We start from the raw sequence: 17,204 nt of genomic DNA, 5'->3' as shown, positions 1-17,204 counted from the left end.
CAACTTGTCCTTAGAAATCAATACATCCATTATTCTACCCTCTCACTGTCTTAGTCCTGCTTCCTCCTGATCTGGAGGGCACTCTTCTACTTCACTCATTGATTTGAGCATCTGACTTCCTTTTTATTCTCCATCCTTTCTTCAACTGTCATCCTTGGTGTTGATATCTCTCTTGATAACTTGCTATATTTTGACTTCTCAGTTTCTTTTTACTTTATCTGTAAATGCTTTTATTCCCATTTTGTTTCTAAGCCCCATAGATCTGGCCATGTCTGGGACTCAGTTAACACCCCATGTTATCTTGGCATCCCTGGGATGATCAATCTTAAGAGAGCAAGGGCAAATTGTTTTCAAAACACATATTTTATTTTATTACATCCCATCAGGCCATGAGCATCTGAGTGCCATTGATTTTACCATGTTAGTTGGAGAAGAGCCCTCTGTTGTAGCAAATCAACACACAGAAAACACTTGCATTCCTATACACTAATAATGAGAAAACAGAGAAATTAAGGAAACAATTCCATTCACCATTGCAACGGAAAGAATAAAATACTTAGGAATATATCTACCTAAAGAAACTAAAGACCTATATATAGAAAACTATAAAACACTGGTGAAAGAAATCAAAGAGGACACTAACAGATGGAGAAATATACCATGTTCATGGATTGGAAGAATCAATATAGTGAAAATGAGTATACTACCCAAAGCAATCTATAGATTCAATGCAATCCCTATCAAGCTACCAACAGCATTCTTCACAGAGCTAGAACAAATAATTTCACAATTTGTATGGAAATACAAAAAACCTCGAATAGCCAAAGCGATCTTGAGAAAGAAGAATGGAACTGGAGGAATCAACCTACCTGACTTCAGGCTCTACTACAAAGCCACAGTTTTCAAGACAGTATGGTACTGGCACAAAGACAGAAATATAGATCAATGGAACAAAATAGAAAGCCCAGAGATAAATCCACGCACATATGGACACCTTATCTTTGACAAAGGAGGCAAGAATATACAATGGATTAAAGACAATCTCTTTAACAAGTGGTGCTGGGAACTCTGGTCAACCACTTGTAAAAGAATGAAACTAGAACACTTTCTAACACCATACACAAAAATAAACTCAAAATGGATTAAAGATCTAAACATAAGACCAGAAACTTTAAAACTCCTAGAGGAGAACATAGGCAAAACACTCTCTGACATACATCACAGCAGGATCCTCTATGACCCACCTCCCAGAATATTGGAAATAAAAGCAAAAATAAACAAATGGGACCTAATTAACCTTAAAAGCTTCTGCACATCAAAGGAAACTATTAGCAAGGTGAAAAGACAGCCTTCAGAATGGGAGAAGATAATAGCAAATGAAGCAACTGACAAACAACTAATCTCGAGAATATACAAGCAACTCCTACAGCTCAACTCCAGAAAAATAAATGACCCAATCAAAAAATGGGCCAAAGAACTAAATAGACATTTCTCCAAAGAAGACATACAGATGGCTAACAAACACATGAAAAGATGCTCCACATCACTCATTATCAGAGAAATGCAAATCAAAACCACTATGAAGTACCATTTCACACCAGTCAGAATGGCTGTGATCCAAAAGTCTACAAGTAATAAATGCTGGAGAGGGTGTGGAGAAAAGGGAACCCTCTTCCACTGTTGGTGGGAATGCAAACTAGTACAGCCACTATGGAGAACAGTGTGGAGATTCCTTAAAAAACTGAAAATAGAACTGCCTTATGATCCAGCAATCCCACTGCTGGGCATACACACTGAGGAAACCAGAAGGGAAAGAGACACGTGTACCCCAATGTTCATCACAGCACTGTTTATAATAGCCAGGACATGGAAGCAACCTAGATGTCCATCAGCAGATGAATGGATAAGCAAGCTGTGGTACATATACACAATGGAGTATTACTCAGCCATTAAAAAGAATACATTTGAATCAGTTCTAATGAGGTGGATGAAACTGGAGCCTATTATACAGAGTGAAGTAAGCCAGAAAGAAAAACACCGATACAGTATACTAATGCATATATATGGAATTTAGAAAGATGGTAACAATAACCCTGTGTACGAGACAGCAAAAGAGACACTGATGTATAGAACAGTCTTATGGACTCTGTGAGAGAGGGAGAGGGTGGGAAGATTTGGGAGAATGGCATTGAAACATGTAAAATATCATGTATGAAACGAGTTGCCAGTCCAGGTTCGATGCACGATACTGGATGCTTGGGGCTGGTGCACTGGGACGACCCAGAGGGATGGAATGGGGAGGGAGGAGGAAGGAGGGTTCAGGATGGGGAACACATGTATACCTGTGGTGGATTCATTTTGATATTTGGCAAAACTAATACTATTATGTAAAGTTTAAAAATAAAATTAAAAAAAGAACATCATCAGTAAAACAACTGTCTTTCACATGAAAGTTATGGATTTTATGAAGAGGACCTTCCTCCATTAGCTTCTTATATACCAGGACCATCCTACCATATACTGTCCTCCAACTTTATCATTTTATTCTGTATATATAATGAATCTACAATACTTCAACTAGATTGTTTAAAATTGCACATCCACTAATATTTTCAACTGTGGAATTCCTAGCTTTCTTTTTATTTTTCCTTCTTCTTCCCCAATTTGTCCATCTTTCTCCTTATCTTTAGTTGCTAAAAATTTTCCTCTTTTCAGACTTCATCAACCCCTTCTGCTGAGCTTGGATTTCATTATAAGCCATTTCAGTAACGTCAGGACTTTGAAATTCCTGTCCTCCTTGAACTTGTGTCTGCTTTTCCAGCCTCTGCTGCTCTGTTGACTACACCTTCCCTATCCCCTGATCTAAATTCTGGACTCCCTAGTGTTGCAATGGAAAGTGAAAAACGGTAAAATTTCTTCAACTATAATTTGACAGTTTTTACTTAGAATTAGTATTGTGATTCTGAATGATTTTCTATCATATTCGCCACTATCTCTAACTTTTGAAGATTTTGATTCCTCTTTAACTCCCAAAACCTCTCCAAATCTCCTTCATGACATGCAGCCTTGCTTTATTCTTTTCTGAAAATAAGGCTATCAGATAGATGTCCTTTCTGTACATTCTTTTTTCAAATTGTGCTGTAATTGTGCTGAAGTCAATATTGTCGTGGCAGAAAGTATTTGCTGCAATTTATCATTTTTAGAAAAGAGAACATCTGTCAAAGATCATAATGACAGTCAATATTTTTGAACATTCCACATGCCTATAAGAAATGCTTGATATTACCTCCTTTGACCACAATGTGATCATTAGAACTATGGAATTATATGTGGCTCAACGCCTTGGGTTAATATCTTAAATATTATTTTCAAGAGTTTGCAGATAACTTCGACTGCACCTTTAAAATAGTGACATCTAATTTGCCAACTATTCTTCTGCAATCAAAAAACGATGCTTACAAGTATATATTCCACTTAGATGGATATAAAGATAGCTAGTAACTTGAAACTTGAGCTAGAAGATAGGTGGCTAAGAACTTTGACAGTGTATTCAATATTTTACCTCCTGGAAAAAATGTGAATTGGAAATTACTAGTAAATTCAGTAATGTGAATGCCACGGCTTAAACTTTTATTTTACATTTGTGTCATTTAGAATTATGTTAATTAAATGCTCACTTATCAGCTTAATGATGTTTAATATGGATCCTTATTAACATATGGTTTCAAAGGCCAGTGAAATTGTCAAATCTAATGAAAACAGAGTTCAAAGATAAAATTCTATCTTCCCTTCCCTTTATGAGCCTCCTAAAGATTCAGAGCACCTTTTTAAAAGCCCTTAGAGAAGATTAACCTTTAACATCATCATTACATCTGATGTTACCACACTTTTACAATGTCATCGACACCGCTTTTAACTTAAGCAAGTTGATTTTGCTAGCCATGTTGTAAAACTACTAAAATTTTCTTCTCTCAAATCTCACAGAAGAAGATTCTGCAGCTTTCTTTATTTTTCCCTCTGGCTGAGTGCTGCTCTGTAAAACTTTCTGCAGTGATGGACATGTTCTCTATAGTAGCCATCAGCCGTATGTGGAAAGTTGAGCAGTTGAAATGTGGCAAGTGCAACTGGTGAACCGAATTCCCCATTGTACTGATTTTAGTTACCTTAAGATTAGTACTTATTTGACTCCTTGACAGCATTGAGTCTTAATTGTGGCATAGGAATTTTTTTTCTTTTCTTTCTTTCTTTTTTTAGTGCCAGCATGCAGGATCTTTAGTTGCAGGATGAGAACTCTTAGTTGCAGCATATGGGATCTAGTTCCCTGATCAGGAATCAAGCCTGGGCCCCCTGTGCTGGGAGCTCAGAGTCTTAGCCACTGGATCACCAAGGAAGTCCCCCCTGAAGCTTTAAACTGAAATTGTCACATGTTGCTGGTGGCTATAATGTTGGAAGCACAGCTTTGGTGTTCTTTTCAGAACAGTCTGAATTCTGAGAACTCCACTTTTTTCTTGTAGTCAGTCTTAATTTCTTTTCTGGGAGCAGGAATATCTCATATTTAATGTTACTGGTGATTTTTGCACTAATGAAGGTTTTTTTTTTTTTCATTATAACTCAACTTATAATCTATGGGTTTTACCATGAAATAAAAGTTTCTGTGTAGTAAGAATGCCAAAGTGGATATTTAATTCTGTGCATTCCCTGGTGACCAGTGGTAAAGAATCCACCTGCCAGTGCAGGAGACATGAGATACATGGGTTTGATTCCTGGGTTCAGAAGGTCCCTTGAAGTAGGAAATAACAACCCACTCCAGTATTCTTGCCGGGAGAATCCATGGACAGAGGAGCCTGGTGGGCTATAGTCCATGGGTCGCAAAGAGTCAGACACAACTGAGCAAGTGAGCACAAACACAAGCATGATTCCTTCCTTACACAATAAGGGATGGTATATCTTTACTCCTCTTAATTTGAATCATCAAATTCTTTGGCAGACCTACTACTTTCCAAATGTGTCTTTCCTTGTCTACATATATATCTGGGCAGTTTCTATCTGCCCTCTTGAGTGTTCTCCATGATGAAAGCAAGATAGTATAAAGGGCTTAGAATTAAGTATGAATATTCCAAATTCTCACCACGGCTTCTTGAGCAAATTTCTTTCTTCTCTGAGCTGTAGTTGCCGCAGAGAGTTCTTAGGAGGTTTCCTATCTCAGGGTATATTTGGTTTACTTCTGTTTCTCCTAACTTGACCCTGCTGCTAAGTCACTTCAGTCGTGTCCGACTCTATGCGACCCCATAGACAGCAGCCCACCAGGCTCCCCCATCCCTGGGATTCTCCAGGCAAGAACAAGGAGTGGGTTGCCATTTCCTCCTCCAACTTGACCCTAGAACTTTATATTTCTGAAACAGGGTAGCGCTTGATATCAGAGCAAGTGCTCCATGCTGCTGCTGCTGCTTCTAAGTCACTTCAGTCGTGTCCGACTCTGTGCGACCCCATAGATGGCAGCCCACCAGGCTCCACCATCCCTGGGATTCTCCAGGCAAGAACACTGGAGTAGGTTGCCATTTCCTTCTCCAATGCATGAAAGTGAAAAGTGAAAGTGAATTCGTTCAGTCGTGTCCGACTCTTTGCGACCCCATGGACTGCAGCCTACTAGGCCCCTCCGTCCATGGGCTTTTCCAGGCAAGAGTACTGAAATGGGTTGCCATTGCCTTCTCCGAAGTGCTCCATAGATGTTTGCTTTTATTGGGAAAAAAAATGGAAAACTGTATTTTTTTAAATAGATGTCCCTCTTATACTGTTTACTCTTATTTTTTTTTTCCTTTTTTTGCATCTGTATGTTGGGAAAAGGAATAAATACTTCTTTGAGAAACATAATAAGTAGTTTTTTGGGTTTAGAATTAAGGGTTTAGAATGTATATTAATACATAGTTTAATCCATAGTTCTTTTTCTACTATATTTAAATGATGAGGTGCTTTTTGGAGAAGGCAATGGCACCCCACTGCAGTACTCTTGCCTGGAAAATCCCATGGACAGAGGAGCCTGGTAGGCTGCAGTCCATGGGGTCGCTAAGAGTCAGACAGGACTGAGCGACTTCACTTTCACTTTTCACTTTCATGTATTGGAGAAGGAAATGGCAACCCACTCCAGTGTTCTTGCCTGGAGAATCCCAGGGACGGCAGGGCCTCGTGGGCTGCCGTCTATGGGGTCGCACAGAGTCGGATACGACTGAAGCGACTTAGCAGCAGCAGCAGAGGTGCTTTTTAATGATTATTTACCTTCTAAAATGTTTTCATGTTATAGTTTTAAAAATAACTGATCACTTAAAATTGTTTACAAAGTTGTAAAATAAGTGATTCAATCTAAAAGAAGTAACTTTTGTAAAGCATTTTATGTAGTAGACATCACTCTGAGTTAATAGCAAAATGAAAGTATCTATTGCTTTGCACATGTTAGGTACCCAAAGAATGAACTGAAGCAGGTGAGGGTATAATAAGTCTATTATCCAAAATGTGAGTGCCTGCAGATATGTGTGGGATAAAGAAATGCTTTAAGTGATGATTCTGAAAGCATGATTGATGACTGGCTATCTGTAGTCTTGGGAAAATACAAGCTTCAGAATGTTTAAAGTAAAATTAAAGAAGTACAACTACACCAAACACAAATGTAAGGTTTCTTTTTGTAAACCCTTCAACCCAGTGCCCAAGAAAAGGCTTTCATCTTGAAAGATGAAAGAATTAAATTGAAACTAGGACACTGAAGGCTACTACAGAAGCATACATTTATTTGGACATATGGTAGTAATCCACTAAACACATATTTATAATCTATCAGAGAATAACCAGAACAGATTTTCCAGGCAAAGATTCTGTCAGATCAGCTTGTTTTTTATTATGGAAAGGGAAAGATTCTGAGAAGCACATACGCAAATGTTATTTTTATTTATTTCAAAGTTTCTTCAGTATCTCTCTTGAAAATGTATTTCCTTCATCTTTATAAAGAGTTATTCAGGTCCCGTATGCTATAGATTTCAGTGATCAATTTCATTATCCCTGTGCAGTCAAAAAGTTAATTGCACTGGAAAAGACTTTTGCATGCTCTTCAATACAATGAGTATGTAACTGGCTTTCAAAGGAATGTAATGTCTGGTTTGGTTATTGATTAAAGTGTTAAACTATAGATATTGAAGATGCAGGATCAAATAATCTAAAATAAGAGGTCAGGGTGTGTGCATCAGTGTTTTGCACACAAAGACACTCAAGCACTTATTGATTGACTAAAGACTTCTGATTTCTAGCCATTATTTATTTATCTATTTATTTGGGGGATTTAAAAATACTGGAAAGAAATTGCACCAACTGTCAAATATACTTGACAAAATGCTTTGTAACTGGCAGAGAGAATTTTCCGTTAATATCTTCCCTAATAGCTCAGTTGCTAAAGAATCTGCCTGCAATGCAGGAGACCCTGGTTTGATTCTTAGGTCGGGAAGATTTGCTGGAGAAGGGATAGGCTACCCACTCCAGTGTTCTTGGGCTTACCTTGTAGCTCAGCTAGTAAAGAATCCACCTGCAATGGAGGACACCTGGGTTCAATCCCTGGGTTGGGAAGATCTCCTGGAGAAGGGAAAGGCTACCCACTCCAGTATTCTGGCCTAGAGAATTCCATGGACTGTATAGTCCATGGGGTTGCAAAGAGTTGGATATGACTGAGCGACTTTCACTTTCATAATTGAAATTATTTAGTTCTGTTCTGTGCCAGGTAAAATTATTATTTATAAGGGATAGGTAATTACATATTTGGCCTAAAATTAATCAATGTGAACACAGAAAAGTTGGCCCTCAAACAGAACTGGGATCTCATTACAGCACAAGTTTGTAATGTGAGGTCAATCTTAGCACCTGTAGAATGAACAGAAAAGACTTTAAATACAAGAGAGTACAATAAAAATTTAAATTATAAGATTTATTTTTTTTTTTTAATTTTATTTTATTTTTAAACTTAACATAACTGTATTAGATTTGCCAAATATCAAAATGAATCCGCCACAGGTATACATGTGTTCCCCATCCTGAACCCTCCTCCCTCCTCCCTCCCCATTAACTTATAATTTAAACTTATTTCTGTATTTATAATTTTCCTAAAAATTATTTCATATCTTGGTTTTATAAGACATAGAATTTTGTTGTTTGAAGAGTTTGTTTTATATTAACCAGTTGACAATGGAACTATAAATAGATTGCAGGACGGTTGGTCTTTTGTGTTTGACTGAATGCAGGTTCTTAGTGTTTTAGAGATATACAGAACTACCATTTTTTTTCTTTTAGCCAAGAATATTGGCTGCTAGACTGTGGCCAATTTTTTAGGAATTAGAGATGAACTAGAAATCAGAGATACGTAGTTGTTCTTCTGAACACATTATGAACTTTTAAACAAGACTTATGATATTGTTGAATATCCACTGCTGAGATCACCTAATGTGATCATTGGGGAAATATTTGCTTTTTTCTAGAACAAGCTATTATTAGCTTTGAGACAGGTTCGGATTTCCTTTCCCAAAAAGGAAATCACTGATCAGTCTGAGAGACAGTAGTTGTGCTTGGTTGATTTGTTTCATACCATTCAGTAAAGCAGTGGTTTTGTTGAAGTGTGGATCATAAGCCAGTGTTATGGTAAAAGTTGTGTATGAAAGGATGTGAAGCCTGGTCAACAGAAGTTTTATGTACCTGGGGTTCCCAAATGACTCTTCTTTATCTATCGTAAATCTTTAGTCTTTGGAAGCTGTTATGTAACAAAGTTTATGTCTGTCTCCATTAGCCTTGCCTCTCTCATTCTGAAAGGTCATGGACAGTCAAGGTAATTCCATTTCATGCAGTTTAGCTTGTAAGTCCACGTTCATGGTCTGTCTGCTGCAAGAATGAGGAAACACTGATTCCTTGAGTCTTTTGAATTGCTTTTGACTGATTCATCCTTTTAAACCCATGTGGTGTGGGCTTGAGGCTGTATAACTGGGCTTTCTCCAAGGCTCTAACAGGAGCATCTAGCAAATTTGTCTTTTGTTTACATGTCTATTTTCAAAGGCTTTTCTCTTATTTAAATATTCATCACATAAAAATGTATTTCTTAAATAAAGTTTCCTAATTATAAGTTCACAATTTAAGAATCTGAAGGTACTTTGTGTTAAAAACAGAAATTTTTACTGAAACAAAGACCTTATCTTTGATTCAGAGTATAAATAATGCAATCAATGGTTTTTGACCAAGTATTTTCTTTTCACAGTGGACGTGTGTCACTAGATATCAGTCATCCAAAAGCCAAATAGTGTTCTGTCCAAGTAATGTCTTATTGTTTTTCAATATTCTGAGATAAATATTGGTGATATTCTGCTTTCAGTAATTTATTTGACTATGAAAGAAATTAAGACATTAGTAATCCCTCTCAAAATTAGCTTTTTTGGAAAGAAAAATCACATAAGCCTGTTGAATATACTCAATTAGTACCAAAATACATAAAAATCAAGTGGTTATTTTGCTCTTAGTAGTAACTACATCTGGTATGTGTCTTTCTAAACATTTTATATACATATAATTTCTTGTATACCTCTCTTCCTATATAGATAGAAGAAATGAAAAAAGTTACATTTGAATGTGCATATACACTATACATAAACTATTGAAACTTGCTTAATTTTGCATTATGTCATGGGCATTCTTCTTGAAAGCCTTATACATGCTTTTGTGACATGGAGGTGTATGTTTTAACTTTTGACAAATATTACAAACACATCCTGACTAGTCTAGCTTATTCAAAAGAACTATTTCTTACAGGAAATATATATTCTTTTTATAAAGTGTCAGTCTCTTTCTTAGATGTGAGCATTAGTTCGTTATACAAGATTATTAGGCCAAAGGAGGGTATATAATTTTTCAGACGCATTTCAAATGTTTAAATGTGGTCAGTTTTATCTCTCAACAGGGCTCATTTGGAGGCCAGTGCTGAGAAATGGAACAGATTGCTGACGTCTTTAGAAGAACTGATCAAATGGCTGAATATGAAAGATGAAGAGCTTAAGAAACAGATGCCTATTGGAGGGGATGTCCCAGCCTTACAGCTCCAATATGATCATTGTAAAGTAAGTTGACCACATACAGTGGGTACCTTTCTTTGTTCATTTTTATTTTGTGAAGTAAATATTCCAAACAAAATAAATATGTTAGTGGAACCAATTATGACAGGATTTTTTTTTTTCTTCCTCTGTTTCTAATTACTAGTATTTAGGCATCTTATTGAAATTGCATGCCTTGCTCCCTTTTGTTTCAGATTAAGTTTTCTCTTCATATTTAACTGAAGAGTTTTTCAAATGTTGCAGGTATCTAAAGCATAATAGTATTCTTAGCTGATCATGAAATTTATCTATTCCTTATAGATTTTAAATTGTTAATATATTATATTGGGGAAATATTTACTCTAAGTTAATCTTAAATTCAGAAGTTACAGAGTCATAAAGAATTACAAACTATTTTGTTTTATTAAATGAAAGTGGAGAAAAATAAGGACTTGTAGTGAGAAAATAGTATAGATATAAGTCCAAAAGCAAATGAAGACCTTTGTGTTTAAAACTGTTTTATAGGTTTGTGGAGTTTTCTTTCTTTTTTTTTTATCTTAAACTCTTGCATTTTTATTCTGTTCAAATATCTATCTCTATGCAAATTTGTACTTTTGCTTCAAAAAGCAGATATACTGAATATTATCAAGTGACACATTGACTCTTATGTCCTTGAATTATTTAAATTGTTTGTGTCATTAACTTTCCATTCATTTATTTTATATCTCTTCATACCCATTTTCTCATATATCACATATCACCTTGTTTTGTTATATTGTTTTACTCTTCACATGCAACACAAGTTCTTATTCTAAATCTTTACATTTTGCCGTGATGTTAGAACTCTGTTCCCATTTTAAAAAATGACAAACACTAACATATGCTTCTTCTAAAGGAAGATGTCTTCTATGTTATAAGCTGCTTCAATGCAAAATGATAAGATCCTGGAATTTATTTTATTTCAAATGCTTGTGATCAGGTTATTCAAGTTACCATTTGGGTAAATTTTCTCTTTGTACTTGAAAAAAGAATATAGTATAGAAATAGCTCTAAGATTGAGATAAAAAGGAAGATACAGTGGGTAATAATAATGATAGAAGATTTAAAATTACTGATTTAAACAATCAATGTCTCCTTACTTTTTTCAGCTTTGTCTTCTATTGATTATTCATGTACCTATTTTGAGGATTCAGGTATTAGTGATGAAATGGAATAATACAAAGCTCTTCTAATAGAATTGTTTTGTTAAGGAATAAAATGTGTTCATGACTGCACTACAATTTTGATTAAAACTGAAATCTTGAGGTAGGAAATGGTTTTTCCTTTGTACAGGTTCATGTTGATTCTAGATTGTAGAACATGTTTTATCATAGTCTACCTTCTAAATTTATCAATGATCCAAAACTATAAATTCTCTCAATATTATATATTATTAATGTTTTGATGAAAGCTTCATATTTTACTTTGGGAACTGAGGCGAAGATGCTACGAAAAATAACTTAGGCAATAGATTTTAGAGTGAAGTTTGTGGGGATGTATCAGTTTGCTAGGTCCACCATAACAAAGTTCCTAAATAGATGTTTTAAACATCAGACATTTATTTTGTCATATTTCTAGAGTCTAGAAATCTGAAGTCAAGATGCAAGCAGGGTGGGTTTCTTCTGAGGCCCCTCTCCTTGGGTTGTAGATGTCTTCTCCCTGTGTCTTTACATGATGTCCACTTTGTGGGTATCTGTGTCTTAAAACTGGTCAAAATGCCCTCTTTTTATAAGGACCCCTGTTATACTGGATTAGGGTCCACCCCTATGAATGGCCTTATTTAAATGTGGTTAGCTCTTTAAAAGCCCTGTCTACCGATACTATCACATTCGGAAAAAAGTAACCTTCTTTCCCAACTGCCAAGAGTAATGTTTCTAATTGCCATAACTTATTACAAGGAGGGTGAATCACTGTGTGTTAGTACAAACAAGGCAATATTTAAAGATGTGACACCTACATGTAATATTAGTTTACTTTTCTTACTGAACTTTGTCGGCTATAGAGGTAGAATAGTCCAAGTGTAGTAAAACCTCTGCCTTGCCAGTATTCTATCCTCAGTCTTTTCTTAAAATCAAAATCCATTTGGACGTACCTGTGGTAGCTCTATGTTTCAGGCAAGATTTTTCTTTCCTGGGTATTTGGAGATATCTTTTTCCCCCCGCCTTCATATGCTTTTTATCAAGGAAATCGTGTGTGTGTACAACTTAGAATTATCAATTGTTAGGACTGAAAGGAACCCAAGAAATAATTCAGTCCAGTCCCCTTATTTATAAGAAGCATATGATTTCATATCTGAGTTTTCCTTCCTCCTTCCTTCACTTCTAGCAAATACTTGACATTTACTTAGCGTGCGCCTGGCTGTTTGTAGCTCAGTAGTAGAAGGACTGCTGCTGCTGCTGCTAAATCGCTTCAGTCGTGTCCGACTCCGTGTGACCCCATAGACGGCAGCCCATGAGGCTCCCCCGTCCCTGGGATTCTCCAGGCAAGAACACTGGAGTGGGTTGCCATTTCCTTCTCCAATGCATGAAAGTGAAAAGTGAAAGTGAAGTCACTCAGTTGTGTCCGACCCTCAGCGACCCCGTGGACTGCAGCCTACCAGGCTCCTCTGTCCATGGGATTTTCCAGGCAAGAGTTCTGGAGTGGGGTGCCGCACTGGTACAAAAAACAGACATGGGCCTGGCAGGCAGGGAGAACTTACGTTTGTCCTTCTCCACCTTGGAGTTCCTGTGTCTTCTCTGTGCGGTGAGAAATCATTGCCAACAAGGTTTGTAGCTCAGCTGTGAACTGCACATTGCTGTCCCAGATCTCTGGTTGTCTGCCTAATCATCCATTTCTCTAACCCCTTACTTTGGTCCCTTGGTTATAATCTATGCATGTTTTCAGTTCATGTGTACATTTATTACCAATTTTTTTTCTTTAATGGGTTGTAGAGTTCTCTTCAATTATAACATTATGGTATAGCTTTAAACATAACACAAAATAATTTTTAAATTAATTTTTACAGATATGCTTAGCATTAAATTTAGCATTTAGTCTTTTAGTTTTTCCTATTATTACAAACTCTGTAATTTTTTTTTTTTTTTTTTACCGACTTGCTATTTTAGGTCTTTAATTGTCATAATAAAGTTAAAAAAAATCTTTTTAACTTCAAAGAACTCTTGCCTTTTGACTTATCTAGTTAGGACAATGAAATTCAGCCCTTGTGTGGTTTGATATTAATATTAGGCAAGATATTTTGTTCTCTGAAATGTTCCTTTAGAGAGAGGGGAGACCTTGTATTTGATTTCAAACTCACACTCATTTTATAGGTGGCTATCTGAATTACTTTATTTTAAACCACACAGTACTATTTAGAGAAGTTGAATAAATTTGATATAATCTCTGTGTGCTCAATTAGAATGTCTAGAGATTACTAGGTGGATTTTTTTTAAGTAAAAGACAAAGAAATTTACTCTGATTTGTTAATTATTCCAGGAGATATGATCACATAAATACAAGTCTTGAATGTCATTGCACAGAAGTCTTTTAAAAATCAGTTTGGAAAGTGACACCATATGTTACGTTATGGACAAGACAAAAATACACATCTGCCAGATGCCCCAAATAACCACCTGTGCTGATGTTACACTTAATTAGTACTTAAGTTTTACATTAAAATTTCCAGTGGCATTATTATATACAAAGTGAAAAACAAATCTGTGTCTCAGTACCTTAGGTGGATGTAGAGTCACTACATGCAGAAAATTGTTAGATGACTCAAAAGTTGCTTCCAATAAGGTCAAAATCTGATGTCAAAGATTTATTTGAAGAATTTGGAGAAAATAATTATGGGTAGGCATCTGATGATTTAACCCATATCCTCAGCAGTATATGTATTCAAGTTCACTGAAAACTTTCTTTGGCTCATCTCACTTAGATAGTGGTGTATTATTCTCTATTCTGAGACAACTTATGTTGGACCTGACTATATACAGAGTTATTGAACCTAGCACATGGTCTTAGGTAGACCTGGTTTCAGTTACCACCCCCACCTGCCCCCAACATACACACACCAGCCCTGTAATCCCAGCTTTGGGGCATATTGTCTAATCATCACTATATATGACCACTTAGCAGGGTACACATAGTAAGTAAAGCAACAGATGTTGGAGTTATTCTTTAAACTAGGACTTAAGCTTATATTTTATGGTATATTTTTAATATTAGTTGCTCTGTGTCTGCATTTTGTATTTTTCCTTAGATTCATTATGTTTGAGTGCTCTAAGTTTTAATATCATAACCTATACTTATTGTTTTAGCCTATTGGTGCCTTAAGCAAACTTAGACTCCTCAAAAAAATGGATGAAGCCATTGAAACAACAATATTTTTGAGAATTTATATGGGATAAGCAAAACTAATACAATTATGTAAAGTTTAAAAAAAAAAAAGATATGAACTTAGAAAACGGAAGGTGATTTATTTCTTGTTCATAATAAATGAAACAACTTATCATGGAAAAGCCAAACCCATAAAACTAATGTGCATACACTGCATTTAATCAACTTATTTAAGAGTAATAGGCAAATTATATATGTTTAACTATGAATCTAATTACCTTGAAAGGCAATATTTGAGTGTTTGTAAATAAAAGAACACAAATATATAAAATATGCATTATTTTATATTTACATCTCCTTACCCTGGGTCCAGTCTACTTTCAATGTTGCAGATGGTAAGAGACTTGCTTTTCTCAGATGTATGTATTCAGTCACCCCTGATACAAAGAGGCTGATTTATGGAAACTCATATATTCTCAAAGTTTTCTGAGTCCCACATATATTTTTATACTCCAGTACTTTACATGTATATCAGTGATTTAATGACACTTTTTCATAACTGTTCTTTGATAATGGCAGTGCCAGTCACTTCATCATCCATCCTTCTTCCATCCATCCATCCATCCATCCATCTATCTACCTCCACTATTCACAGAATGACTTATATTTTGAAATTGATACTAAATATACAGAGGGCAGTAAGACACAGCCACTACTTCAGTAATATATTTCAGTTATTCTTATACCTAAATGCTCTATGCTTATGACTGTATCCAGAAGAAATATACATTTAAATATTTAGGTGATGGCTCTGAGACTTCAGTTAGAATGATACTGTAAGGTCATATTTCAAAGCACCTCATCCGCTCAAATGCCTAACAATTACAGATAAAATGTAAAAAACAGAAAAATCAAACATGGCCAAATTGGGCTCCAAAATACAACAAACATTCTGTAGATCAGAAACAATGCAGAAAAGCAAGGAAGCTAGTAGGGTTGATGCTTCTGGAAAAATGTAGCAGTCCTAGGCAATGAGCAAGCAGAAAGCCCCCATAGCAAAGGCTTGGCTCAACAATCTGTCTTATACAGGAAAATGTGTGACTCATGGATTGGCATCTTTTCCTTCTGTTATGTAAATGTCCCAGGAACTGATATTATGAAACATCAATATATTTTGAACCCTTAATTAAATATCTATACTTTCTTGGATGTTTTAACCAGTGACTTAGAACACTGATAGATTTTCAGCAATAATTCTAATAAATACTTTGTTCAATGTTTTAACAGCCCATCATAGGCCAACTTGTTAAATCATAATCATAAGTCAAAGTGCCTTGATGGTAAAGTGTTTGGCTTGGCACCCGGTCCACAGTAAATGTTCAGTAAATGGTGGCTGGTCTCATCTCCCATAACTGCTGAGAATCTGTCTTGATAGTTTTGATTATTTTTATTTTGTTTAAAACTGTCATAGGCTATATGGGTTGTTTTAGCTAGTTAAATAAAACCATATTAATATCTGTTATTTACTGTCCAGCAGAACTAGCTTCCTATTACAATCTAGGGTCAACCTGTTACATTAAGCAGAAATCATGCTCTCAACTTTTTAGGTTTCTGTTTGGTAAATAATACAATCATATTATCTTTTTTCCTCATGTAGGTACAAATTTAATACCCTTAAATGTTGAAATAAATTACTACTATAAAATGTATAATATTTCTAATGACTTTTAGAATAAATTGACAAAGTTTAATTTTTCTACTTAGTATAATTTTAAAAGTTTTTTGGGAAATAAAGTCCCTTATATGTAGCTTCACTTTCAAAAGTGTGAGATTATTGTTCAATCAGCAATTACTTAGAAAGCACATATAATATATATAGCATTCATTTGTAATGTTATGAAATTACTTCAGTCAGATACTTGAAGATTGTATAAAATTGCAGATTCAGTTTTTGCTATTTGCACTTCATTTTCATAACAATGTATATACTAAGTTATATAGGGGCAGTTATCGGAGCTCTAATGCTCTTTCTGCAATATAATGCATGCTTGATTTTAGAGAAGGAAATCACCAAGAATAATTGAAAGTGTATGATTCAGGTGCAAGATACTATGAGTTTTTCCATTCCTTCAGGGCTACTCTGTCCTTTGCTTAATTCAATTTAATTCCTATATTCAAACCTCGTTATATAAAAATCAGGACATTTGGGCCTTAAACTGAATTGCCAAGATATATTTGCAAGTTTACTCATTAAAATAACAAATTTGAACATTTTGTTTAAAACGGAAACATGCCACCTTTAAATTTAGAGAGTGTGTGTGTGTGTGTGTGGTTATTCTCCCTATTAAATATGTTATTCTCCCTGCTACTCTTTGCCTGAAAACCTGTAATTTCAAGGTTTTTCCGTGTTATAATGTTCAGTTCAGTTCAGTTCAGTTCTGTCGCTCAATCGTGTCCGACTCTTTGTGACTCCATGAATCGCAGCATGCCAGGCCCCCCGTCCATCACCAACTCCCGGAGTTCACTGAGACTCATGTCCATCGAGTCGGTGATGCCATCCAGCCATCTCATCCTCTGTCATCCCCTTCTCCTCCTGCCCCCAATCCCTCCCAGCATCAGAGTCTTTTCCAATGAGTCAACTCTTCCCATGAGGTGGCCAAAGTACTGGAGTTCAGCTTCAGCATCAGTCCTTCCAAAGAACACCCAGGGCTGATCTCCTCTAGAATGGACTGGTTGGATCTCCTTGCA

At 35.8% G+C, this 17,204-nt stretch overlaps 1 protein-coding gene across 15 annotated transcripts in view; it reads left to right on the top strand.

Annotated features, from left to right (window-relative positions):
• The window catches only part of UTRN (utrophin), a 561,026-nt gene that overhangs the window by 393,241 nt on the left and 150,581 nt on the right, over nucleotides 1-17,204 (top strand). For all 15 annotated transcript variants that reach the window (XM_025295004.3, XM_045161922.1, XM_044924139.2 and 12 more), the window contains one exon: nucleotides 9,971-10,127. In XM_025295004.3, coding sequence (XP_025150789.3) covers nucleotides 9,971-10,127 — 157 coding nt within the window. The remainder of the gene's footprint in view (nucleotides 1-9,970; nucleotides 10,128-17,204) is intronic.

This window comes from Bubalus bubalis, chromosome 10 (assembly GCF_019923935.1).
Source record: "Bubalus bubalis isolate 160015118507 breed Murrah chromosome 10, NDDB_SH_1, whole genome shotgun sequence".
In the NCBI taxonomy this organism is placed as follows: Eukaryota; Metazoa; Chordata; class Mammalia; order Artiodactyla; family Bovidae; genus Bubalus; species Bubalus bubalis.
This window is presented reverse-complemented; position numbering and strand designations above follow the sequence as displayed.